This window comes from Peromyscus eremicus, chromosome 13 (genome assembly GCF_949786415.1).
Source record: "Peromyscus eremicus chromosome 13, PerEre_H2_v1, whole genome shotgun sequence".
NCBI classification, from domain to species: Eukaryota; Metazoa; Chordata; class Mammalia; order Rodentia; family Cricetidae; genus Peromyscus; species Peromyscus eremicus.
In genome coordinates this window covers 10,280,443-10,305,474 of record NC_081429.1, presented here as the reverse complement: position 1 = coordinate 10,305,474, position 25,032 = coordinate 10,280,443, and the positions used below count along the sequence as shown (strand labels likewise).

At 46.5% G+C, this 25,032-nt stretch overlaps 1 protein-coding gene across 1 annotated transcript; it reads right to left on the bottom strand.

Moving 5' to 3' along the window:
• Positions 1-2,670: 2,670 nt before the first annotated feature.
• Gal3st2 (galactose-3-O-sulfotransferase 2) lies at positions 2,671-11,379 on the bottom strand. The gene is made up of 4 exons (XM_059278741.1): positions 11,351-11,379; positions 7,303-7,389; positions 5,766-6,033; positions 2,671-3,486 (listed from the first exon to the last, which is right to left on the bottom strand). The coding sequence occupies exons 1-4, from the start codon at positions 11,377-11,379 to the stop codon at positions 2,671-2,673; spliced, it is 1,200 nt and encodes a 399-aa protein (XP_059134724.1).
• Between the last annotated feature and the right edge of the window lie 13,653 nt (positions 11,380-25,032).

Below are 25,032 nucleotides of genomic sequence, written 5' to 3'. Positions count from 1 at the left end.
ACTGACTTGCTCCCCGTGACTTGCTCAGCCTGCTTTATATAGAATCCAGGGCCTCCAGACCAGGGATGGCACCACCCCCCATGGACTGGGCCCTCCCTCATCAATCACTAATTAAGAAAATGCCCTACAGGCTTCCCTACACCCTGATCTTATGGAGTCATTTTCTCAGTTGAGGTTCTCTCCTCTCAGATGACTCTAGCTTGTGTCAAGCTGACATAAAACTGGCCAGCACAGGCAGGCCAATTATCCACTTCTTGCCCACCTCTGTATCTGATCTAACATCCTCGTGACTAAGAGGTAAAACCTGTAGGGATGTGCTAAAACAGACCCCTGGCTTCCTCACTACAAAGGCTCAGAATGTCATCTGACATCATCTGAGGCTAGAGCAGGGATTACCTCGCTTTTCTGGAACCTGTCTTCCTAGTACTCCCACTGATGTACTTTTAAAGTGCCTTCATTTATGACTTTCTTTGTTACGCTACTGTGAAAATTTGATCAAACTGTTACGTAGGAGCAGGGATTCAAGGTAATCTAAATTGGTGTCCTGGGCCACGATCACTCACATTTTGGCTCCAAAATAAACTATTTCTTATCCCCTTGAGGTGAGAACTGTGTTTTTGTGCGAATGGAATATAGAATAAAGTGCAGGGGGTGCCCATTATTGCGTCTTGTATATTAGAACAATGATTAGACCTTGGGTAGGGTCTTTAATAAGAAATAAATTATTATTTTGCTTGTCTAGTAACTTTATTTTCATGTGTAATCTAGGTATGGTTGTAAAAAATAATGTATGAATGAAATGGGATCCATGTTTATGAAATTTTTATTAAGTCGTAGAAACTCATGAGTCATTCCTAAGTACATTAAAATGATCCATTGCTGACTGTAATTCAAGTACTCTTGGCTTCTTATATTCTAAGTACTGTATGTGTATGTGTGTGTCTACCAACAAATATATCCTATTCTACATAAAGAACATTTTTTTTCCTGAGAGAAAGCATGTGTTTCAATAAACAAAACATTTACATGAATTGCTCACACACGTACATATATTCAATTGTCACATATACATATATGTCATATATACATTCAACTGTTTCTTTCTATATGAAAGAAAGAAACAACTGAATGTTGCTTTCTTTCTGAGTAATTCCTAGAACTTAAGGTTTCAGGGTTACGGACATGGCTCAGTGTTAGAGCACTTACCCAGCTCACTTGAGGTCCTGGAATCAATCTCCACAACTGACAAAAAGAAAAAGAATGAAGTCCACTAATAATGGAAAGCTCTAATTGAGGAGCCAGAGGGATGGCTCAGAGGCAAAGAAGAGCACTTCCTACTCTTCCAGAGCCAAGTTATTAAGAGTAATTTCATCTAAATTCAGAGGTTTGCTTTTGGTTTTGTTTGTTTGGTAGGGTATTTTTGTTTGTCTGTGGTTTTCTGTTTTGTTTTATTTTGAGACAGGATCTTGTTTTGTAGCCCTGCATGTCCTGGCACTCACTATGTAGAACAGGCTGGCCTTGAACTCAGAGATCTGCTTGCCTCTGCCTCCCCAGTGCTGGGATTAAAGGCCTGTGCCATCACGTCTGGCATTCTTGACTAGCTCTGTTCATTTTGGGAAAGCTGTTCTTCAATTCACACTCTTCTTTTTGGGTTGATAAGCTCATTCATTGTACCATCTCTAAACTCACTGACAATTACTTTTCCTAAAGTGCCCGTATGAAATTGCTGTCCAGAGGAGCATGGGCCCTCTTGCGCACAGCTGGGGGTTCTGACACAGAGGAAAAGCCTCCACTCATGCTCAACAGACGTGGCTCACACTGAGGCTCTGGGCTGAGTATGTATGTGACAGCGGTAACTTTTCCAGACCCCAGACACCTTGCTTTTCCCAGGCTACCTGATGTTAAGATTCCCAAGTAACCAAGTTCCTCGTCCTGCCAGAACTGGGGGCTGGGGGCTCAGTATCTTCCCATGAATGGAAAAGAGAGGCACAAAAAAAAAAAAAAAAAAATCCCAAAGACTATATACAACATGGTTTCCAAGGCAACTAAAGAGATCTGAGACCTTCTGAGCACTTTTGTCAAATCAGGCACTTTCTCCCTCAGGATTGTTCCCTGGGAAGCTATAAAGTGGACCCAGCCGTGTTCAGTCCAACCAGCAACTTTCCAAACTCTCAGTCTACACCGTACTTCATAAAGCCAAAGATGGGAGGCTGCCTATTCACCCCATCTCCCCTGGGCCCCACTTGGAACTGTGTACCCTGTACGGGCATGGCTCCTCTGGGACCAGTGCTGAATCCATGAGGCTGGAAAACCCCTGGGAGCTGTTCTGAGTCTCTTCATGGATGGCCAGGCCCACCTGCCTAAGTCCCTGTGCTCTCCAAGGCTGGTGGTCACCTGATGGGCTGTTTAGAGTGACTCCTTGTGGACAGATAATTAAAGGGTCGGTCCTAGCATTCTCGCCTGTCCAAGACATGTCTCTACAACGGGTGGGTTCAGCTATGGTCCAGCGGTGCCTGTTGTCTCAAGTGTAGGGCCCTCCTCCCAGAGCTGGGGGTGGGTGGGTCTCTATACACAGGTTTCACTCTGTTTTTCACTTTGGAAAGGTAGGTTGGCAAAGTCCAGGGCTCACAGGGAAGCCTGGGGAGAAAGGGTCACTTAGCTGAACCTCTACTATTTCTGGAATGGGATGTTCTTGGGAGGCTCGTTGGGAAACTGTAGCGAGTACAAGTGGGCCATGTACTGGAGCTCTGGCATCACCATCCTCTGACAGATGCGCAGTGTAGTGTTGTCCAGATCATGCCTAAGGCTGTAGCCCAGAATTTCAGCATTTCCAGACTGGTAGGGGCGCAGATTCCGGTCTTTTATCTGTGTCTTGTTCTTGGGCTCGGGGTCCTGAAGACACAGGTTGGTGAGCTCACGACGCCTCGCCCGCAGCTGCTCCAGCTCTTCCCTGAGCTGGCGCGGGCTCACCTCGGCGTGCAGATGGGCCCAAAATGTGCGGTTGAAGTGCTGGTAGAGCTGCCAGTCCAGCTCACACCAGTGCTTGGCACGCTCCTGGCTCTCCTGCGTCAAGCGCGAGACGGTACGCTGGCTGCGCGCATTCAGCTTGAAGGATACCACGTCATCCAGCTGCCAGCCCAGCTGCCTGCGCAGCAGCACCATGGACTCATCAAAGTGGTCCGCAATGAGCACCAGGTGGAACCGGCGCTCCGCTTCTGCGAGGCACGTGCGGACATAGTCCCCTTCAGCCCTCGCGTTGTTGTCGAAGCCGAAGTCAAACCACATGTTGTTTCTCGCATAGACATTGCTCAGGCCCTCGCTGACATTGTAGTACCTCCACGGATCTGCCAGGAATTGGTCCAGGCTCTTGACTCTCTGGAAGGCAGGCGCATAGTCCTTGTAGTAGATGAAGGCAGACTCCAGCTGGGAAACGGGGTTCCGTAGGATGGAAAAGTAGAAAGTGTCATTGGGCATGACTTTCTGCACCTATTTGGAGAAGGAGCAGGTGGGACATTGAGAGTCCCGTGTTAGATGGACTATGCAGCTGCCCACAGAGCCCCCACCTCCCACCTGTGGGACACCACAGGAGCGAGCGCAAAGGTTCCGGGGCAACAAAGGCTCAGTATGTTCTTCCAGAACCAGAAACGCCGGGATGTGAGAGAGGGTTGGGATGCCTTCAAGAAGACATTGGGGCTACGAGTCTCATGCCAAGAGCAATTACAGGCCTTTGGTGTTAACAGTCAGGAAAAAAGTTAAACAAAGGAAATTAGATTCAAGGTTCTCGTCTGAAAAAAAAAAAAAAGAGGATATAGATAAGAGGTAGATTATTGAATCTAGTCTGAAAAAAAGGACACATAAATGATAGAATAAAGGGTATATTCTGAAAAGAAAAAAGAGAGAATATGATGTGATAAGATAAAAAAGGTAGATTATTGAATCTACTTTTAGAAAGCAACTACTAGTTTTAAATATTTTACATTGAATTGGCTTTTTGTATATTGTATACAAATTTTGTATACTGATACAAATTTGAGATTGATTTTGTTAGAAAATACTGTACATATACTTCTAATCTTGTTCAAGGTATTGTACTTATACAGTTCATTTAACAATGTAGTGCAAATAGCTAGTCCTTGAAAGTTATTATTACCAACTAATTAGGATATAAAGAAATGAAAGTTAGTAGTCATTACAACCAAACTTGTAGTCATATTAGGTATGTTTTCAAGGTCAAGTAGAGATATATTTTAGATAGACAGGTTATCTTCAAACACTTCAGAGATCAACAGAATATGGCATTTAAGATGTTTTAATAACATAGTTTTTTTTCTTGTTTTTTCATGACTATGAGATATGTCTGCTCATGGTAGCACCAATCTACTTTAGAGAAGATGGTGGGCATTGAAGAAATTCCATATGGAGTTTACTTTCTTTGTGGCAAAAGTTAGCCACTGGGCAAGAAAGTGCCCTCACATGGACTGCTGACAGTATGCTGTCCAAAATAGACAAGCAGGACACAAAAGAAAGGACTGCCAGTCCTTGCCAAGGTAGGAAGGCTCTTTAGAAAATCCTGCTTCACAGATGAGTCTGTCAGATATGCTAAGCCTCTGAGCCAAAGATGGGTGCCCCAACATTGCAGAGAAACCTCGGGTGACTGTCCAGGCAGCTGGCTGTTTCTGTCATAACTCACATTTTTTTGGAAGTCACTTGTTTGCACTTCCTGTTTAACTAGGGAATATTATTCCTTCTCAGGTCTTTGAAGGAGTTGAAGATTAGATAGTTATAGTTTTCCTTGTTAACAATTTCAGAAAAGAAACTCACTAAAGAGGTGTAAAGTGTATAAGTTTGAAAGACATCAAAAGATAGTTTTGGTAAAGCAAATAAGGATAGAAGGTAAATCAGATACAACCCTTTGGATTCACAAAGATAGAATTGATAATGGAATATTTTCTCTGAATTTGTCAAATGCAAATGGACTAGACATTGTTGATGTATTTATTGCCTGTATATATTGTATATAGTTATAGTACTTATTGTATATAGTTTTTCTTATATTAGTTATAACTTTTTTATTTTAGACAAAAAAGGGAAAATGTGATATTTTATTTGTGCACCCCAATAAAGCTTATCTGGGGATCAAGGAAAAAGCCAGCCACTATATTAAACATAGAGGTTAGGCAGTTGTAGCACACACCTTTAATTCTAGCATTCAGGAGGCAGAGATTCATCCAAATCTCTGTGAGTTCAAGGCCACACTGAGTACAAAGCCAGGCTGGTGGCACACGCCTTTAAGCCCAGCACTAGTTAACTACAGAGGTCTGGAGGTTTATACAGACAGGAAGTGATAGAGGTTGGCAGAAAGAGGAAGTGATGAAGCTGGGCAGAGAGAGGAAGTAAGATGGCAGGACACAGAAAGGTGTATAGGCCTGAGTATACAGGAAGTAGCTCTCTGTGGAGGCCGAGGAGTTGGTAAGGTGAGGTTGGCTGTGGCTTGTTCTAGTCCTCTGATCTCTCAGTTCTCACCCTAATATCTGGCTCCAGGTTTTTTATTAATAAAACCATTTAGCAATTCGTCTTACACCCTGGTGACTTGAAGAGAGCGGCCTGGCAGGGTCTACAGGCAGGCCTCTCCAACACTACAACTTCAAACCACTCCTCCACTGACTCTACACCCCACCCCACCCCACCCCACCCCACCCCACGGCACCCCTGTAAGCACCATATTTACAAACGACCACCCATTTCCCCACCTCCATCTTTCACACCTCAGGAAAGTTGAACCTCAGGTGGTTGCACATGATGTTGAAGTGATGATTCAGGTGGCCGTCCTGCTCCATGCCCTCCACATACCGAGTCACAAAAAGCCAGGGGTAACCCAGATGGAAGCTAGAGCCCTTGGGCAGCGCTACAGACAGGTTGTGAGATTCTGAAAAGCGGTAGAGGAGATTGAGTATTGTACTGCTGGCTGTCTTATGCGTCTTGAGGAACATGATGTTGGTGACTGGTGGTTCCTGGGCCTCGTCCCTGAGCAGACTAGGAGAGACAGTGCAGGTCGCCATCAATAAAGGGGCCACACACCCCCAACAGCATCCCCCAAGTAGCACCCCTCAACCTGGGGTCCCTCTACCATCTCCTCTCACTATCTGCCGGTGCTGTGTCCCCACACCAGCTCCACCACTCGGCAATCCTGCGATCCAGGAGGATTTTCTGTGACAGGTATGATTTTCCCCTTGCAGCAAGATGTCAACAGCTGCACTTTCTGTTCTCATGTAAGCCATAGACTCAACCCCAGACCCCAAGCATTCCCCTAGCCCCCAAAACCTGCTCTCTGTCTCCCAGGTGTGGCAGTGGCCCAGTGACCTCAGACAAGGTCAGCCGGCCTAACAAATGCTGGGATGCACTCAGATGGCCTGGGTCACAGGGCATCTTTTCTTTCTTTCTTTCTTTTTTTCTTTCTTTCTTTCTTTTCTTCCTTCTTTCTTTCTTTTTAATGTGCAATGGTGTTTGGTTTGCATGTACGTCTGTGTGGAGAAGTCAGATCCACTGGCACTTGAGTTACAAACAGCTGTGAGCTGCTATGTGGGTGCTGGGATTTGAACCCTGGTCCTCTGGAAGAGCAGTCAGTGCTCTTTGAGCCATCTCTCCAGGCTGCACCTTTTTGTGTTAATGTAGGCCAATAAGATTGACAAGGCAGGATCCAGTGGACCTCGGGACAGTGTGTTTTTTCAGAGGACAATTTACTCCTCCCCGTCATACAGATCCAACCAGAGGATGCATGAAGGACAGGAAAATAAGACCCTCCCAGAACCCTGGGGAATCCTTGGCCTGGGAGGCAATTGGTTGTACAAGTGGACATAGATGTAAACTCTCTGGATGATGTAGTCCTGGCAGGCAGCAGAAAGCGTGCTTTGGGGCCTAGTGACAAAGGAATTGAATCCTGACTTCACCACCCAGAAGCCAGGGTGGTGGCTAGAAGCCAGGCCATTTCTGTAGGCCAGAAGGTAGCCTTCCCAAGGCTCCTCCTACAAACCCAACCCTGCTCAGTCCTCTTCCCAGTCCAGGCTGGCCAGGCCAGGCCTGCTCCCCAGAGCTTCCTCAGAAGCTTTCCCAGTGGGCTTGTCATCACAGGAGACAGGCCCAGGACAAGCATAGCTCACCACTTTCTCCCAGAGAGGGCACTGACACTCAGTGGGGAAGTGAGTGCTGGTGCTCTTAGGCAGGGTGGGGTCTCGGCACTGCTCTTGGGGTCACAGGGGGACGAGAGCCGCATCCCAGTGCATGCGGCACCTGCGCAGGACTTACGGTGTGAGCAGTCTGAAGTCCACATGCAGGAAGCCAAGCATCAGGAACACAACCAGCAACAGCAACAAGAGTAGCACCTGGAAGAACCTGTGGGCAGTACCAGCTTAGTGCCAACTGGATACACAGCCCCACCCACGGCTCAACCAGGAGCCCTGTAACAACCTGCAAGCCCGGAGCAGGGTACACAGGCCTGTTCATGTTAGAACCTGGAGCACCTACAGCTGGGGGCTTACAGGCCCTCCCCAGCCCCTGAGCTGCAAAGGGGAGGTTGTAGGGTAGGTGCATGGACTGAGCCCCATGCTAAGGCCCCAGCCCCAATAGAAAAGCAGTTTGAGATGGGCATTGGAAAGTAATAGTTAAGAACACTATTACCAACACTAATGGGAAGATTGGAATTAGTGTCCTGATAAGACAGGTACAGAGTTTGCTTCCTCTCTCCTCACCGAACCCTATCCTGTGAGGACAAAGAGAGTTGCTGTCTTCAAGCCCAGGAGAGATCCTTCCCCAGGAAAACACACACACACACACACACACACACACACACACACACACACACACACAAAGAGTTGCTGTCTTCAAGCCCAGGAGAGATCCTTCCCCAGGAACACACACACACACACACACACACACACACACACACACACACACACACACTTCCTCTCACAGTCTCTAGCTTCCAAAGCACCAAAAGGACTGCTCTTGCTTAGGCCTCCCCGTGTGGGAGGGTCTACATCAGGCAGCTGACTGGCAAGTGGACATCTTGGGACGGGGAGGGAGCGGGCTGGCAATCCACCTGCTGAAGCGGAAGCAGAAGCATTTCAGAGGATTAGCTGCGGCTCTGCCCCTGGCTCTGCTTCAAGCCAAGCCACAGTGAAATGCTAGTGCCAGAGCTGCCCGGAGGGCAGACCTCTGCTGGGTCCTAATTCATAGGCTGTGTCTACCCAAGACACAGAGCCACCACATGAGGCACACCCACTCTGGCCCAGGACACCCCTGCAGTAGAGTATTAGAAAATCATCCAGATCTTCCAGGCCTTCTGCATACATACAGCTGGGGCTCCATATACAGCAGAAACCCTCTTGAGGCTACACCTACACGTCTAACTAAGAGACTACAGCCATTAACTGAGCGTCTTCCAGTCATATGTGTCTCCTGTCTTCCACACCCACAGTGTGGCTCCCAAAGACACAAGCTATGACAGATGTGTGCATCCCATAATGACATTATCTACTGTATCTGTACCAAACAGCACAAAAACCCCCTTAGGACCCCAGTGTGGCGCCACTACCCACCGCCACCTCACTGTGACATTTCAAGTTCTACCCTAGCCAGGATGGGACGTGTCACCTCTGTGTGTCAGCCATGTCCCAGTGTCACCCAACACTCCCAGGAAGTCTGTACAGACAAAGAGCTCGGGAGCTCCCCTGAGGAGGTGCCTCGGTGCCTCGACGGGATGCAGGAACTGAACAGACATCACAGCTGCAGAGGACCAACATGGCCAGAGAGCCTCAGCTTCAGGGTCCTCTCTCTCCCGGATGAGCAGTGTTGACACAGAAGCAGGTGACGAGCAGGAAGCAGCAGTGAGGTTGTGGAGTCTCCACCGAAGACTCCTCACTGAGTTAGAGGGAATGAGTCTGCCCAAGACCAACCTAGGCACCACCTCAAGTCAACAGCTTCCTGTGTCATTGTGCTTAGCACTCCCTGGAAAGGTGGCTGCATGGGGTCTGACAGTTTACAGCCTTACGTGGTTAGAGTGTGACCTCCACCTGATAAGGACAGTGAGGAGCACAGCCAGATAAGAGCTCACCTTCTACTCTTCCCTGCCACTGCTTTGTTCTTCCACTCAGAAATTCTTCCTTGAACATGTGGCAGTGCTGGCCTCCTCTCAGATTCATAAAACTGCAGCACCCTCTAACCATCTGTCTTACGGTTTGCCAGGAATGAGCCTTTACGGGGACAGCACAAGGCCCGGGGCTCCCAAATCACAAGCTGAAGAGGGCACCAAGTCCACCACCTGTCCCTGCTTCAGCACAGCCCACAACCTTCCACACACCCTCCATGCCTGAGCTGGGGGCTAGAAGGCCATAGTCCAAGACCCAGAACCTAGCCCAGTTCCTCTGCATGAGGATGATAAATGTGTGCACCACACACCTTTCCAGATGCCCAGACCTATGCTTTTCCCAACTGTGACACCTCTACTCTACCTTCAATCTATCAAAGACGAACTGTCAGCCCCAGGGGACCCTGCCATACTAGTCAATGGATAACCTGACCTATACCCACCAGTATAGGAGGTAGACAACCTAGGACAACCTGGAGACCCAGAGCATGTGTCACACTGGACAGTGACCCAGAAGGATGGGCATCCCTGGACGAGTGAGTTGCATGTGCCACACACGAACATCTTCTAAAAGGTAGGCAGATAGATCTGTGGACAGTAGTTAACAGTCTCTGAAATCCTCTTCCTGTAATTCTTGCAATGGGTGGTTGCTCCACAAATGACATGGGAACGCCAAGGATTGTCGCTCCGATCACAATGGGTCCCATACACCCTCTCCATGTCTCCCCTGCCTCCCAGACCTGGCTGTGCCCTGGAGGAGAGGTCATTTAGCTCTCAGCCAGCCAGCTTCTACAGACACAGGTCTACAATATGTCAGGTGACCTCCACAAACAAAACCATAGAAAATCTACTTGGGAACTAGCCATTGAACTCCAGGGGCTGTGTGAATCACAAGCCAAGCTTTTCTATGATTCCTGGAAAGGACACGCTCCAAACTGTTGAGCTGCCTTCAGGCTGTGCAGTGTGCTCCAGGTCCCCAGCATTGTGAGCTGCCACCCATGCTGGGGTGGGCTTTGGTGATAGAGTTGTCTTTGGGTCATTTCTGCTCCTATAAGTAAACTCTCACCCATATTCCTGTAATAAATTCCTGTAACCCCTATAAAACTCATTGGTTCACCAAGTTGAACTTTGGTGGTGTCCATACTTTGGTCTGGCGTAGGCTCCATATCTAGAATGAGTAAACATGTATATTGTGTCTCCCCAGGAGAAGTTAGTCACCCAACGGGCATCTGCCACCACACTCAGCCTCACTTCTCATCCCACCCTCACGTGGCCCAACGTGGCAAATTGTAGCCAATCTCCCTTACTTTACCCACTCCTCTGCAAAGACAGCCCCCAGACTGGGATCCAATTGCCGGTCTTGAGTGACAGCTGACCACAAGGACACACAGACTCCATGGTCAAATCAACCCCCCATGGAGATACATACCATTCACAAGGTCACACAGGCCACCCTGGGCAGCTCTGTCCCTGAAGGAGACTTCCCCTGGACTCAACCCTCTAGGAGCACAGGTTTTCAAGGCCTTCCACCATCAGACTAGGGTCCCAGGAGGCAACAGGTACCTGGAATGCCCCTAAGCTAAACGTTACCCTGATATTGCAGAGGTTTATGCTGCACCCCACAGTAACTAGGAAACCTCTTCTTTACAATATGCCTGCAATATCCATGTAAAGGAGGGTTACAAGATTCAGAGCAGAGAACAACCTTCTCCCTACGACTGTGAACTAGGGTAACACTGTCAGAGGCTCACAGTCGAGACATTCTTACAAAACAGGGGCCCAGCCATGGGACAGGACAGAAGTCACTGAAGCAAACCAGTAAGTCCCTGACCCCAGTGCCTCCCCACCAAAATCTTCAGCTCAAGCAATCCAGGTAAGTTCAATACCTCTGTGCTTGGGGTACAGCTTTCTCATGCATGGGCTTCCCAAACTACAAAATGCTCTCCTGTGCCAAGGGAAACAGGGCCTGGGTATAATTCTATGGCTGAGTGCTTGCTTCAACCACAACTTGACGGGAAATTAAAAGGTTGAAACAAAATCTAAAAAGATTGATTTCAAGGAAGTCTCAGCACTGATTTCCCCAAACCCAAGCCAAGTTCCTTTTAAAGGCAAAAAAGCCATCAATATATTTTGTCAGCTTCTTGAACTACTCTAGAAAGAAAGCAAGTTACCCCCCTATGCTGACCACCCACAGCGATACCATCTTACCTTTGTGTGCCTCCCAGGACAAACAGCATCCTGGCTCAGAGCCTCCAACAGAAACGAGCAGGGAAGCAGCAGTCTAGAGTTCCGACTGCCTTGTGTATGAGACAGCCCGCTCTCAGCATGCCAGGAAGGGCACAGCTTCAGTGAAAACTGAACTTAAATCCCTAACAAGCTCACCTACTGGCTCAGGTGTAAAGCCCCATGCCCCACCCTCTACCCCCCAACCCCACCCCCAGTGACCTGGCTTAAGTGCTATATTCTAACGAGGAACCAGACTTCCCCTAAGCTCACTAGGCCTCCTCCTCCTGTATCACTAGGTGGGGCCCTGACAGCTGGGATGTCTGACCCAGGAGGATTTTCTTGTTCAGGCTCACATTTTCTCCTTCCTCCCCACCTTCCATGTTAGTCCTCCCAGAGTGGTCTTAGAGGGAGCTGACCCAGGGACGATGGACCTATGAGGGTGTCTAGACACATGTTCCCTAATTTTTGTGAGTAGTAGATATTTGGGAATGGGCCAATAGTTCTGCAGATGGGTAATCAAATGCCAGAAATATTTTCTTCTTCAAAGCTCTCTTTATACTGAGGGGAGAAAAAAAACTTTTTTTTTAATCTTGGGGTAAAAAGGAACCTTTGAAAGAGGACAGTGATGTATGAAATAAAAACATTTATTTATAGATTTTGTTGCATGAAAATTTCTTTTCTAAGAAAATATAGTTTAAAAAAAAAGAACTTTTGATCCCAGCACTCAAGAGGCAGAGGCAGTTCCTGTATGGTGGCCTTTAATCCCAGCATTTAGGAGACAGAGACAGGCTGATCTATGTGAGTTCAAGGCCAGCCTAGTCCTCATATAAAGTTTGAGATCAGCCAAGACTACATAGAGAGAAAAAAAAAAAACAAAAAACAGGGGTGGAGCACAGAGGCAGGTAGATCTCTGTCAGTTCCAGGTCAGTCAGGGTTACATATATAGTAAGACCATATATCAGAATTACTTACTAACTTAATTAATTAAAATTCTGAGAAATGCTTAACATATTTAACACTTAAAAGGTAAGTCCAAGCCAGGTAGTGGTGACACATGCCTTTAACATGCCTTTGATCCCAGCACTCAGAAGTCAGAGGCAGGCAGGTTTCTGTGAGTTCAAGGCCAGCCTGGTCTACAGAGTGAGTTCCAGGCCAAGGGATACACAGAAAAACCCTGTCTCAGAAAAAAAAAAAAAAATTGAAAAAAAAAAGAGGTAAGTCCGTCAAGACAACATCCTATACAAACTGATAGGATGGTGAGAGCTGTCCCACAGAGACACAGCAATCCATGGTAGTGGCTCTGACCGCATCCTTCACAGCTAGCTCTGGTTCTTAACCTTGAGAAAGCCTTGAACACTGCCCTCCTTATGTGCCTTTAGACATCAGAACACTGGACACCTTGCCTCCTTGCTTTGGCCGGTGACATGCAGGGATTACTGTAGGCCAGGGTAGGATGGGTGCTCAGAGGACAATATCTTGGGACCTCTTACCACCCAGAGGGCAAGAAAGATATAAGCACTGGAGATGCTGTCTTCGTTACTGTTCCATTGCTGTGAATAGACAACATGATGAAGGCAACTTATAAAAGAAAGCAGTTGGGCTGGAGAGATGGCTCAGAGGTTAAGAGCACCGACTGCTCTTCCAGAGGTCCTGAGTTCAATTCCCAGCACCCATATGGTGGCTCACAACCATCTGTAATGAGATGGTACCCTCTTCTGTATACATAATAAATAAATAAATCATTTTTTTTAAAAAGGAAGCAGTTAATTGGGGGCTTGCTTATACTTTCAGAGGGTTGGTCCATGTTCATCATGGTGGGGAGCATGGCCATAGGCAACTAGACACTGTGCTGGGGCAGTGAGATTACATCTGATTCACAAGATGGAGGCAGAGAAAGGAGAGTGAAGGAGGGAAGGAAGGTAAGGAGGGAGGGAGGAAGAGAGGGAGGGAGGGAGAAAGGAAGAGACTGGGCTTGGTATTGGCTTTTGAACTTCAAAGTCTACCCTGAGTGGCACACCTCCTCCAACAAGGCCACAACTTCTCATCTTTACCAAACAGTTCTATCAACTGAGGACCAGGCATTCAAATATATGAGCTCATGAGTACATTCTCATTCCAACTGCCTCATATGCTTGAGTAGATTCATAGAGATCAGAGACTGTAATGGAGGCAGTTGTTAGCCTTTTCCACTGAGGGTCTTGTCCATTGCATAGCAGCTCCTTCTCAGCTCACCAGTGTGTGGCAGGGTCCTGTGCTATTGTTCCCTTTGGGGGGAGGGGGCCAAGTAGGTGCAGAGTCAATGACACATACTCCGGGAGAATGTGGAAACAACAAGCTCAGTTTATTCAGGAAGAAGCAAGCCTTATATACCCTCCACCCACCCTGGGGAAAGGGCTGATGAATATGCAGCTGCTTGTGTGATATGGCTGCTTCTCATTGGTCCAGGTCATCTCCAGATCATGTCTCAGCTGCTGTTGCTAAGGCCCTTAAGTAGACCCAGGTTGGCTCTCAGAAAGTATCGTTTATACTGGTTCATCATACATGAGTCATCCCATACCAGTATATCCAATTGTTAATAACAGCTAGAGGACCCCAAAATTGTGTTGTCTCAAGAAACAGTGGCCAGGGGCATCTTGGCTGAGAAACTGAATTATAGGTGTGGTGGAGGCTCATATATCTGAATGCTTCATCATTACGGAGTAGTGCTACTAGACAGAGATTAGGAGGTGTGACCTTGTTGGAGGAAGTATGTCATGGGGGTGGGCTTTGGAGTTTCAAATGTTCAAGCCAGGTCCAGTGTCACTCTCTCTTCCTGCTGCCTGCTGATCTGATGTAGAACTCTCAGCTACCTCTTCAGCACCATGTCTGCCTGCATACTGCCATGCTTTCCACTATAACAGTAATGGACTAAACCTCTGAAATTATAAGCCAGCCCCAATTAATACTTTTCTTTAAAAGAGTTTCTATGGTCATGGTATCTCTTCATAGCAACAGAACACTGGCAAAGACAATAGGTAAGGAAGAGATGTCACCACCAATGAGGGCAACAAGTGAGCTGGCTAAGATGGATCCCAAGACCACGCAGAACATCGCCTTGGTGGTGGAGACATACTTGCAGCAGAAGCAAGATGAATTTCAGACCATTCCCAACTAGAATGGATATTAAATAAGTAGTCATATTGACAATCTGGAGAAAAACATCACTGTCTTCATGACACAGGCTGGGGTAGAATTTGAGGGCAGAAACAAGATACTTGCCACAAAGAAGTGAAGCTGCAGTTGATTTACACTAAAACCCAGAACATCATTTTTCCAAGCCAAGAGAAAACCAAATGGCTTCATTCATTTAACTACTTGGTGCACATAGTAGTTACGTACTTATTGTAGCTAACTATAGCAGTTATTTATTGGATTTTTTTCAGAGACAGGATTTCTCTATATAGCCCTAGCTGTCCTAGAACTCTCTCCCTCTGTAGACCAGGCTGGCCTCGAACTCAGAGATCTGTCTGTCTCTGCCTCCCGAGTGCTGGGGTGAACGGCCTGTGCTACCACTACCCCAGCAACGGTAGCACCCAAACAGGGACTTGAAAGTACATATGTTTTGGCAAAGAATGCATTATTATCAGTTTATACAGTTAGTTAATAATGTTAGTGTATCCCCATCCCCTCCCAGTTTTATCTCCTAATTATTAAATACTAAAACTTAGGTGGTTCCTAAAAAAAAAAAAAAAAAACAGGTGGAGCCATCACCACAGTCCTTTAAAAACCTTCCCCGAAGGAACATTACCAAACTCTTTTTATGAGGCTACAGTTACCCTGATACCCAAACCACACAAAGATGCAACGAAGAAAGAGAATTACAGACCAATATCCCTCATGAACATTGGTGCAAAAATATTCAACTAAATATTAGCAAACCAAATCCAAGAACACATCAAAAAAATTATCCACCATGACCAAGTAGGCTTCATCCCAGGGATGCAAGGATGGTTCAACATATGAAAATCTGTCAATGTAATACACCATATAAACAAACTGAAAGAAAAAAAACACATGATTATCTCATTAGATGCTGAAAAAGCCTTTGACAAAATCCAACACCCATTCATGATAAAGGTCTTGGAGAAATCAGGAATACAAGGAACATACATAAACATAATAAAGGCAATTTACAGCCAGCCAACAGCCACAATCAAATTAAATGGAGAGAAACTCAAAGCGATTCCACTAAAATCAGGAACAAGACAAGGCTGTCCACTCTCCCCATATTTATTCAATATAGTACTTGAAGTTCTAGCTAGAGCAATAAGACAACAAAAGGAGATCAAAGGGATAGAAATTGGAAAGGAAGAAGTCAAACTTTCATTATTTGCAGAAGACATGATAGTATACATAAGTGACCCCAAAAATTCTACCAGGGAACTCCTACAGCTGATAAACTCCTTCAGTAAAGTGGCAGGATACAAGATCAACTCAAAAAAATCAGTAGCCCTCCTATATACGAATGATAAAAGGGCTGAGAAAGAAATCAGAGAAACATCACTCTTTACAATAGCCACAAATAATATAAAATACCTTGGGGTAACACTAACTAAACAAGTGAAGGACCTGTATGATAAGAACTTCAAATCTCTGAAGAAAAAAATTAAAGAAGACATCAGAAAATGGATAGATCTCCCATGCTCTTGGATAGGTAGGATTAATATAGTAAAAATGGCAATCTTACCAAAAGCAATCTACAGATTTAATGCAATCTCCATCAAAATCCCAACACAATTCTTCACAGACTTGGAAAGAAAAATACTCAACTTCATATGGAAAACAAAAAATCCAGGATAGCTAAAAGAATCCTGTACAATAAAGCAACCTCTGGAGGCATCACCATCCCTGACCTCAAACTCTACTATAGAGCTATAGTAATAAAAAAAAAAAGAAAGAAAAGCTTGGTACTGGCATAAAAACTGACATATGGACCAACGGAATCGAACTGAAGACCCTGACATTAATCCACACACATATGTACATCTGATTTTTGACAAAGAAGCCAAAACTGTACAATGGAAAAAAGAAAGTATCCTCAACAAGTGGTGCTGGCATAACTGGATGTCAACATGTAGAAGATTGCAAATAGATCCATATCTGTCACCATGCACAAAACTCAAGTCCAAGTAGATCAAAGACCTCAACCTGCCGGGCGGTGGTGGCGCATGCCTTTAATCCCAGCACTCAGGAGGCAGAGCCAGGCGGATCTCTGTGAGTTCGAGGCCAGCCTGGGCTACCAAGTGAGTTCCAGGAAAGGCACAAAACTACACAGAGAAACCCTGTCTCGAACGAAAAACCAAAAAAAAAAAAAAACAAAAACAAAAACCTCAACATAAATCCAGTTACACTGAACTTGATAGAACAGAAAGTAGGAAGTACTCTTGAACACATTGGCACAGGAGACCACTCCCTAAATATAACACCAATAGCACAGACATTGAGAGCAACAATTAATAAAAGGGACCTCCTAAAACTGAGAGGCTTTTGTAGGGCAAAGGACATGGTCAATAAGACAAAAAGACAGCCTACAGAATGGGAAAAGATCTTCACCAACCATACATCTGACAGAGGATTGATCTCCAAAGTATATAAAGAACTCAAGAAACTAGACATCAAAATACTGAACCATCTAATTAAAAAATGGGCTAGCCGGGCGGTGGTGGCGCACGCCTTTAATCCCAGCACTCGGGAGGCAGAGCCAGGCGGATCTCTGTGAGTTCGAGGCCAGCCTGGGCTACCAAGTGAGTTCCAGGAAAGGCGCAAAAGCTACACAGAGAAACCCTGTCTCGAAAAACCAAAAAAAAAAAAAAAAAAAAATGGGCTACAGAGCTAAACAAAGAATTCTCAAAAGAAGAATCTCAAATGGCTGAAAGACATTTAAAGAAATGCTCAACATTCTTAGTCATCAGAGAAATGCAAATCAAAATAACTCTGAGACACCATCTTACACCTGTCAGAATTGCTATGATCAAAAACACTGATGACAGTCTATGTTGGAGAGGATGCGGAGCAAGGGGAACACTCATCCACTGTTGGTGGGAGTGTAAACTTGTACAACCACTGTGGAAATCAGTATGGCGGTTTCTCAGAAAATTGGAAATCGATCTACTTCAAGAACCAGCCATACCACTCTTGGGCATATACCCAAGGAATGCTCAATCATACCACAAAGATACATACACAACTATGTTCATAGCAGCATTATTCATAATAGCCAGAACCTGGAAACAACCTAGATGCCCATTGCCACACCAACTCCAGGGTCGTCCGTGTGACATAAACAATTATGTCAATAATAGCAGACGGGAGATACGTGTCCCACAGGACTAAGCTCCCTGGAGGTCCCTGGCAGAGTGCCCGTGTTATGCCTCCTTCTTGAAGGAGACGTGCTTCACAGATCATGAGCTCTCTGGGCTATGGGTTCTGTATAACTGCTTTTCTGATAATGTTCTAATTAATCTATAAAACACAGCCAAAATTAATGAATGCTTGGGTTGTGAACTATGGAGGAAAGGGGAAGCTGGACATGGACCTTATTTAGATATAGCAGAATGAGCTATTCCTTAAAGACCTCAAGCTGCTAGATAATAGAAAGTATAATAGTTCAGGCACTTCTGGGGAATGAACACTCACCCACTAGAAATCCTTTAGGAATCCCAACTAAAGTGATTTATGGCAGAAAACGTTATCTCATAGGAGGCAGATAATCGGCCCCTCTGTTGAGGATGTTCAGCATGGGAAACTTAAGGAGTACAGCAGAACCCCTTCCCCTTACAGGAGTAAAAGTACAAGAGTCCATATTCCAACAGGTAAAAAGGTTTTATATTAAAACAGATACGTGAAAAAAAAAACTAAAGAAAGACTTAGGGAGGATCTGCAGCATCCAAATTGGCTAAGTGGGTCATGAGAACCAAAAAGTAAAAATGCATAATAAACTAGTGAATGGCTGAGATAAAGATGAAGGACACAGCTGCAAGAAGCCTACACAAGTCTAGGGACTGTACTAAGTTTAAAAAACACAGACTGCTCTTTGGGTCATAAAGTTCTTATGGGTGAAGGGATATGTCTAGCACCGATTAATAATTGTGTGCTTGCTGTTTTTTAAAGATGATGTAATTGAATTGTTGCCAAGCTCTTGTTGTTCCTTGTATGACTTGATAGTTTTCTTTTCTGTATATAAACTACTGATTTGCAGAAGTAAAATTACAGCAGATTCAAACCACTTCTGAGTCTGTCATTCGCCGAATCCTTGTCTTCCTGACTACTCAAGCTCTGGTCCCCCTACGGTCGTGGTACCCCCGATGGGCCAGTCCGTGACAGCCCATCAACTGAAGAATGGATTAAGAAAATGTGGTACAGGGGCTGGAGAGATGGCTCAGAGGTTAAGAGCACTGACTGCTCTTCCAGAGGTCCTGAGTTCAATTCCCAGCAACCACATGGTGGCTCACGACCATTCGTAATGAGATCTGGTGCCCTCTTCTGGCCTGCAGACATAACACTGTATACATAATAAATAAATAAATAAATCAAACAAAAAAAAAAGAAAGAAAATGTGGTACATATACACAATGGAGTACTATTCAGCAGAGAAAAACAATGGCATCATGAAATTTGCAGGCAAATGGATGGAACTAGAAAATATCATCCTGAGTGAGGTAACCCAAACCCAGAAGGACAAACATGGTATGTACTCACTCACAAGTGAATACTAGATGTAAAGCAAAGGACAATCAGACTGCAACCCATAGATCCAGGGAGGCTACCTAGCAAGGAGGACCCTAGGATGACTGCGGCTAAAAATAAGTTTTGGTTTTGCCCAATCACTGGGCAAGCTTTAGTGAAACATTTCACTATTAGGATAAGAATTTGTACCGTATCAAGCTGATGAAAGAAAATGCTGGCTGTGCTTTCAGGAGGGGAGGCTAAAATCTTTTTAGATTATGGATTAGCCTATAGAAAAATGTCTGCCATAAATCAAGCAGTAAGGAGAAGATGAATAGGAATCTCACTTACACAACTTAAGTAAAACATAGCTCTCTGAACAGATGAAGATAGGTCTCTTCTGTATCCCAGAATCTAATCAATATTTATATGTATAATTCAGCTAATATGTGGCTTAAAAAGGCTTATTGGGAAATGTTATCATTTTTTTACTATTTTCTACAGAGAAAATATTTTCCAGTTTCAAATAACTCAGGAATTATAACCTGTTTTTATGTTAAAAAAACATTTAAGTGGAAAATGCTGAAGGACCACTGAACTCAATGTTATATTTACATATCTATATCTTTATAAAGTTATGATTATAAACGTTTGTTTAAAAAGAAGTGCAAATGTGAAATTAACAAGAGTTGTAGATTTTCAACACTGTACATAAACTCCTTTGTTACAAATAAATATTTTTTTATACTAAAAAAAAAACCCTCCCCACTGGGGAAGTGCTAAGCATAATTCTCTAATGCCAGCACACATCCGAGAGCTTGAAGTGCAGGAGTCTGCCAATTAGCTCTCCAAGCTAACAGTGAGTGAATCTACAGATAAGTGGTACTGGCTCTACCAGGCTGTTCTCTGCCCTGCACCTCACCTCCCCCACATTCCACTCTGCAAATGGTAAGGGTTGCTCCACCTTATGAGAGGTCCGCACAGATCCTCCTGCCCGGGCTACACAGGTTCAACCAGAGACATAATGGACCAGAGCGGATTTCATGGGCCTCTAAAACATCTCAGGTACTTTAGCTGCTCCACAATGGCAGACAGTGGCCCAGAAGGCAGCAAGTTGCCCAGGACACATGGAGTCAGGTCCCCAAATTAGCACCCTTCTTCCAGGCTTGAGTCCCAGTACCCTGGGTTCTCAGTGACTTACAGGGCCTGAGCAGGGAGACGAAACCATCTGCCTTCATGCCACTGAGAATAGACAGGACTTTGTGATATAGTGTGGACCAGTGGCCCCTAGACACAGGCTCCTTCAGAATGAGGATCTGGAGAGGGTGGACAGCCACACAGAAGGGGCAGTCTCCTGTGACCAAGGGGCTCTATCTAGAGCCTGCCTGAGACAGAGTCTGTGCCCTCTAGGCCCTCCCTAAGGTCTGAAAGGCTCAGGAATATGGCAGTTTAGAGCACCCAAAACTAGTGTGCCTAGTGGAGCATGACTCTACCCAGAAGACACAGGAGTTCCCAACTGGCCATGCTGGCTCATCAGATGCATTGTATGGGGATAGTTTCATCTATCCAGGGTTCTGCCTTCTCACAGTCCAGCTGTGCTAATGTGCTAGGCACAAAGTCTGTGCCCGGCGGGAAGGGGCCCCTCTAAGCCAGACCCACCGCTGGGAAAGAGTGCCACCCAAGGCTGGTCAAGCTTACTAGCTTTCCTCTCCAGTTGTTGCTGTCTGACCGGCTGGCATCGAGTCCAGCCCTGCCTCAGGCAGAAGTGACCAGAGAACAAAGGCTCAGTTCTTGACGTCTGGGTTACAGATCCCAGGCCAGGGTTGGAGGACAAAGAGACTACCTGCCAAACAGAAGGCAATGGCAGCCATGGGCCAGGTCAGTGGGACCTGAAGTAGGAAGGACTCCAGTCCAGGCTTCAGTGAGAACCAATAGGAGGATCCATCTGGCTGCTGCTGGGTTTCCACTTGAGTCAGAGGCAAATCTTCCCACCCAAGCTAAATGGATGTTACACATTCCATGTGTTACCTTAAATGTGTCATGCCACTCTGTACCCCACCTTCCCAAAAGACCCCAGGGCCACATAACCAAAACTGTAGCTCTGGCAACTACACTGTCTGTAAACTAAGGAGGTATCTGTCTGGCAGTCACACATTCTATAGATAAAGAGAAAATCTAACTCCCAAGGCCACTGTCCCAAGAACACCTGGTTATATACCTACTGGATGAGGGTCAATAGGGAAAGGCTACTGCAGTCCTGTAGCTAAGAGCAAAACAGGATCCAGGGAGCCCAACCGAGGGGTGGCCCATATGCTCCAGGGCAGAACAGGCCACCCAGGACAGGTCACATTCAGGCATCCTCCAAGCGTCAGCCAAGTCTTGGAGTCCCTCCTGATCTACTACCCTGCCTGATAAGTGCTATCTTAGGAACCTTACAGATAGTCTTGTACTTGTTGGATAATAGCCTCTGGCCATGAGGAATTGAGGCCTGTTGTTCTGGGCATTAGCCCCTAGCCATAAAGATATAGCCCCAGCCTGACAATTCCACTCCACCTGCAGAAACAATATGCCTAGGTATCAAAAACAAAGCACCCCATTTCCAGCCTGTGCATGTGCGTGTGTATGTGTGTGTGTGTGTGTGTGTGTGTGTGTGTGTGTGTGTGCAGTTCCACTCCACCTGCAGAAACAATATGCCCAGGTATCAAAAACAAAGCACTCCATTTCCAGCCTCTTTCTCTTTCTCCCTCCCCTCCCTCCCCCCCTCCCCTGTGTTTGTGAGTCCCACCCCCTCTAAGCACACTCAGCTTTCATCCCATGGAAAGGTTGGGGCCCCTCACTGTCCTGATAAAGCAGCCTGTTGAGATCCAGTTTGTCTGCTTCTCTGCCTCATTTTCCTCACTGTGCTCTCCTCAGGACATTGGCTCTAGAGGCGGCAGAAAGGTGTCCATGAGTGTAAGGCCATAGCCACCCTATGCCTCTTTAAGCTCTGAGTCTTTGCAGGACATGGTCCAGTCTGTCCTTAGACCTGAGGCGGGAATGTGCAGAAATGTCAAAACGCACTTTCCAGGGGCAGACCCTGGCCCTAACCAGTGATAAAAGGCCATGCTGAGGAAAAATAGTTACCTCAGGCTGCTTGCAGGTTTTGAAGAGAAAAATGACACCAGGCTGAGAGGTGACATACTCCACCAGGAACGACCCCACCAGGGCACAGGTTTGTGACTCCAGAGCCATAGCCTATTCCAGTTACACTTGCTCTCTGTGCTCCCACTGACCCGCTAGGGCAATGGGTTCTCTTCTAACGCCTATGGGTCACCTACCATCCCAGGCATTGCGATTCTAGATGGTCAGCAATGGGAGCTTGTAACCACAATACCCAAAACAAGAGCAGGTCTTCGGCATCCCGCATGTCCAGGGGCAGGGGCTGGTTCAGGGAGACCAGCACTGGATAGGTGTGCTGGGCCCAGTGAGCACAACCCCGTCCGGTGAGGGCTCCACGCCCACAGCCAAACAAGGCCCTGGATCCTGACCATCTTCATGTGGCCGCTGTCCTTCTACTTCTGTGAAGCACACTGCACTGGAGGACCACATAGCCCCTTGTAGTCCTGGGCAGGGCCTGCCCGTGCCTGTGGTGGTATTTTACTTGTACTGAAATGTGATTTTAATTGTATGTTAATAAATAAAGTTGCCTGGGGGTCAGAGTTATAGAGCCATAGCAAGTGCGTGGCGGTGGTGGCGCACGCCTTTAAGGACCTGGAGGGCGGTACATACAGGCAATGACAAGGCAGTCACGTGTTTAGTTTACAACCAATGAGAAGGCAGAACATCTAGACTATTTAAAGACATACACACAGGAAGTAGGTCTCTTTTTCGGAGAGCTCTCTTGGCTGAAGCAGGATAGCTGAAGCAGGAAGGGTAAGGCTCTTAGTTCTGACCTCTTGGCTTTCTTCTCTGAATCAGCTCTGTGTTTCTTATTTAATAAGACGGTTGGTTACATCTACACGTGCCCCAGCCATCTTTCCTAGGGCTGAGACTGCCGGGCCATGCTCTCTGAGCAGCTGCTGGCCCGGGCTGTGCTCCTCCCACCGTCCTGCTTAGGTAACGAGGTCTCATATTCCAACACTTTAGATGTCTGGTGGTGGAATCCTAAACTTCTAATCCAAACACAATTGCCCCTCCCAGTTTGCACACTGGAGACGTCCTGTGTGCAGTGGAATGGGAGTAGTCCGCCTCTGGGGTCATCCGTTCTTGCTTTTTAAGTCAGGATCTCCCTATGGAGCCCTGGCTGGCTTGGAACTCTCCAATTCAGAGATCAGCCTGCCTCTGCCCCCTGAATGCTGGATTTACAAGCAAGCATCGCCACACCCAGCTCTCTGCCACAGGGGGATTGTCATCTTCTGACGATAAGTTTATCGTTTACCTGTGTTGAGGCGTGAGACTGCAGGTATTAGGGGGATGGCTGGGTCAGAGGCCTGAGGTTTCTCCAGGAATCTCGCTGACATGCACCTGACCAAGGACACCAGGCCAGCAAACCATGATGGGTTGGGGTGTGCCTCCTATGCGTCCATGGTAGGTGCAGGATGTTCCCTGTCCTCCGTGACTGTAGTCTGGGTCAGTCTGCAGACTCAGAAGCAACTTCACTTTTCCAGCTATTTCTACCTAGTTTTCCTACAAAGGTAGAATTCGCTGCTCCCTTCTTCTAGTGGTTAGCGCTAACACAAATCTGGATAGCTTGTCTTCCAGCTACACACTGCTATCCCGGTCATGCTGTATTCCCTGATCTTAAGATGCCACTAACTTCAAAACGTGCTAGCTTCAGGCGCAAAAGAAAAGCTATAGTGAGTGGATCTCTAAGAAGTGACTCTTCCCCAGGGACGGATGAATCAAAGGGGGCATCCCCTAGCTATTCAAGAGGAGAAAACCACAGCCCCTTTGCCCACCCCCTAACCCTGGGAGCTCCAGAAACAAATGCCCAGCGGGAGCAAGAGTAAGGTTGGCATTAACCGGAAGGGCTTGACATACCCCTGCTTTGGGACTCCACATTCGCTCTACCTATTTGGACCATGCTAGTGGGCAGGGTGGCTACAGCCTCTCCCTCTTCAAAGACCTACTACTGCCACATTTACTTCCTAATTCCCATGTGAAGACATACTGGGAACGCAGGAAGCACCAAATAGGAGGGATGTGATGAGCCAGAAGTTTACAATGAACTTTATGTGAAGAACTTTCTAGCAGCAGCAGCAGCAGGGTATAATTTAAATCTTTTCTGGAATCTGACAACAGCAAAAAAGAAGATGGGTGTGTTCAACTTCCCAGGCAGCCTGGACTCTAGGTCACAAGACTGGCTGAGTCCTAGAGGACGGTGTGTAGACCACACGGTATGCCCGTGACTGAAACTTGCCTCTCTCACTCGAGTCTGGGAACAGTCCCACAGCCAGAAAGGTCAACTCTGCAGACAATCACAGCCCACCACACCTGCTTACCAACCAGACAGGCCTTCAGGAACAACATAAGCTGGGTGTGGTGGCACTTGCCTTTCCTCATAGCACTCAGGAGACAGAGGCACAGGCAGGGGGATGTCTGTGAGTTAAAGGTCAGTCTGGTCTACAGAGTAAGTTTCAGGACAGCCAGGGCTAAACAAACAAATAAACAAAAAACAAAAAAAAAAGGGAGAGAAAAAAAAAAGCAAGGAAGATGATCTGTCCTGGTCTGTTACCAATCCAAGACCTGCTTGGTGTGGCAGCAGATTCCACTCAGCCCCATGTGAATAAGTTGTGGTGCTCTGGGTCATCGTGGTAACTGGTTTGGGGCTGGACCACTCTGCGGTAGCCCTCCCAGGACACACACCACACAGAGATCCATCCGGTAACAAGATCACATGGCACTCTTCCCAGAGTTGCAACAGGGTGGGTCTCCACCGGCCGCCACGGAGCAGCTGAGACTTGGCCTGTTCGGGAGTGGGA

What these genes read in the sequence shown, in the direction of transcription:
- Gal3st2 (XM_059278741.1), bottom strand. Translation starts at nt 11,379, where the DNA reads ATGCTGTTTGTCCTGGGAGGCACACAAAG. An exon ending in GTCCTGGGAGGCACACAAAG is followed by an intron (nt 7,390 to 11,350) that starts GTAAGATGGTAT and finishes TACTGCCCACAG; the next exon opens with GTTCTTCCAGGTGCTACTCT. An exon ending in TGAGGTTCAACTTTCCTGAG is followed by an intron (nt 3,487 to 5,765) that starts GTGTGAAAGATG and finishes TTCTCCAAATAG; the next exon opens with GTGCAGAAAGTCATGCCCAA.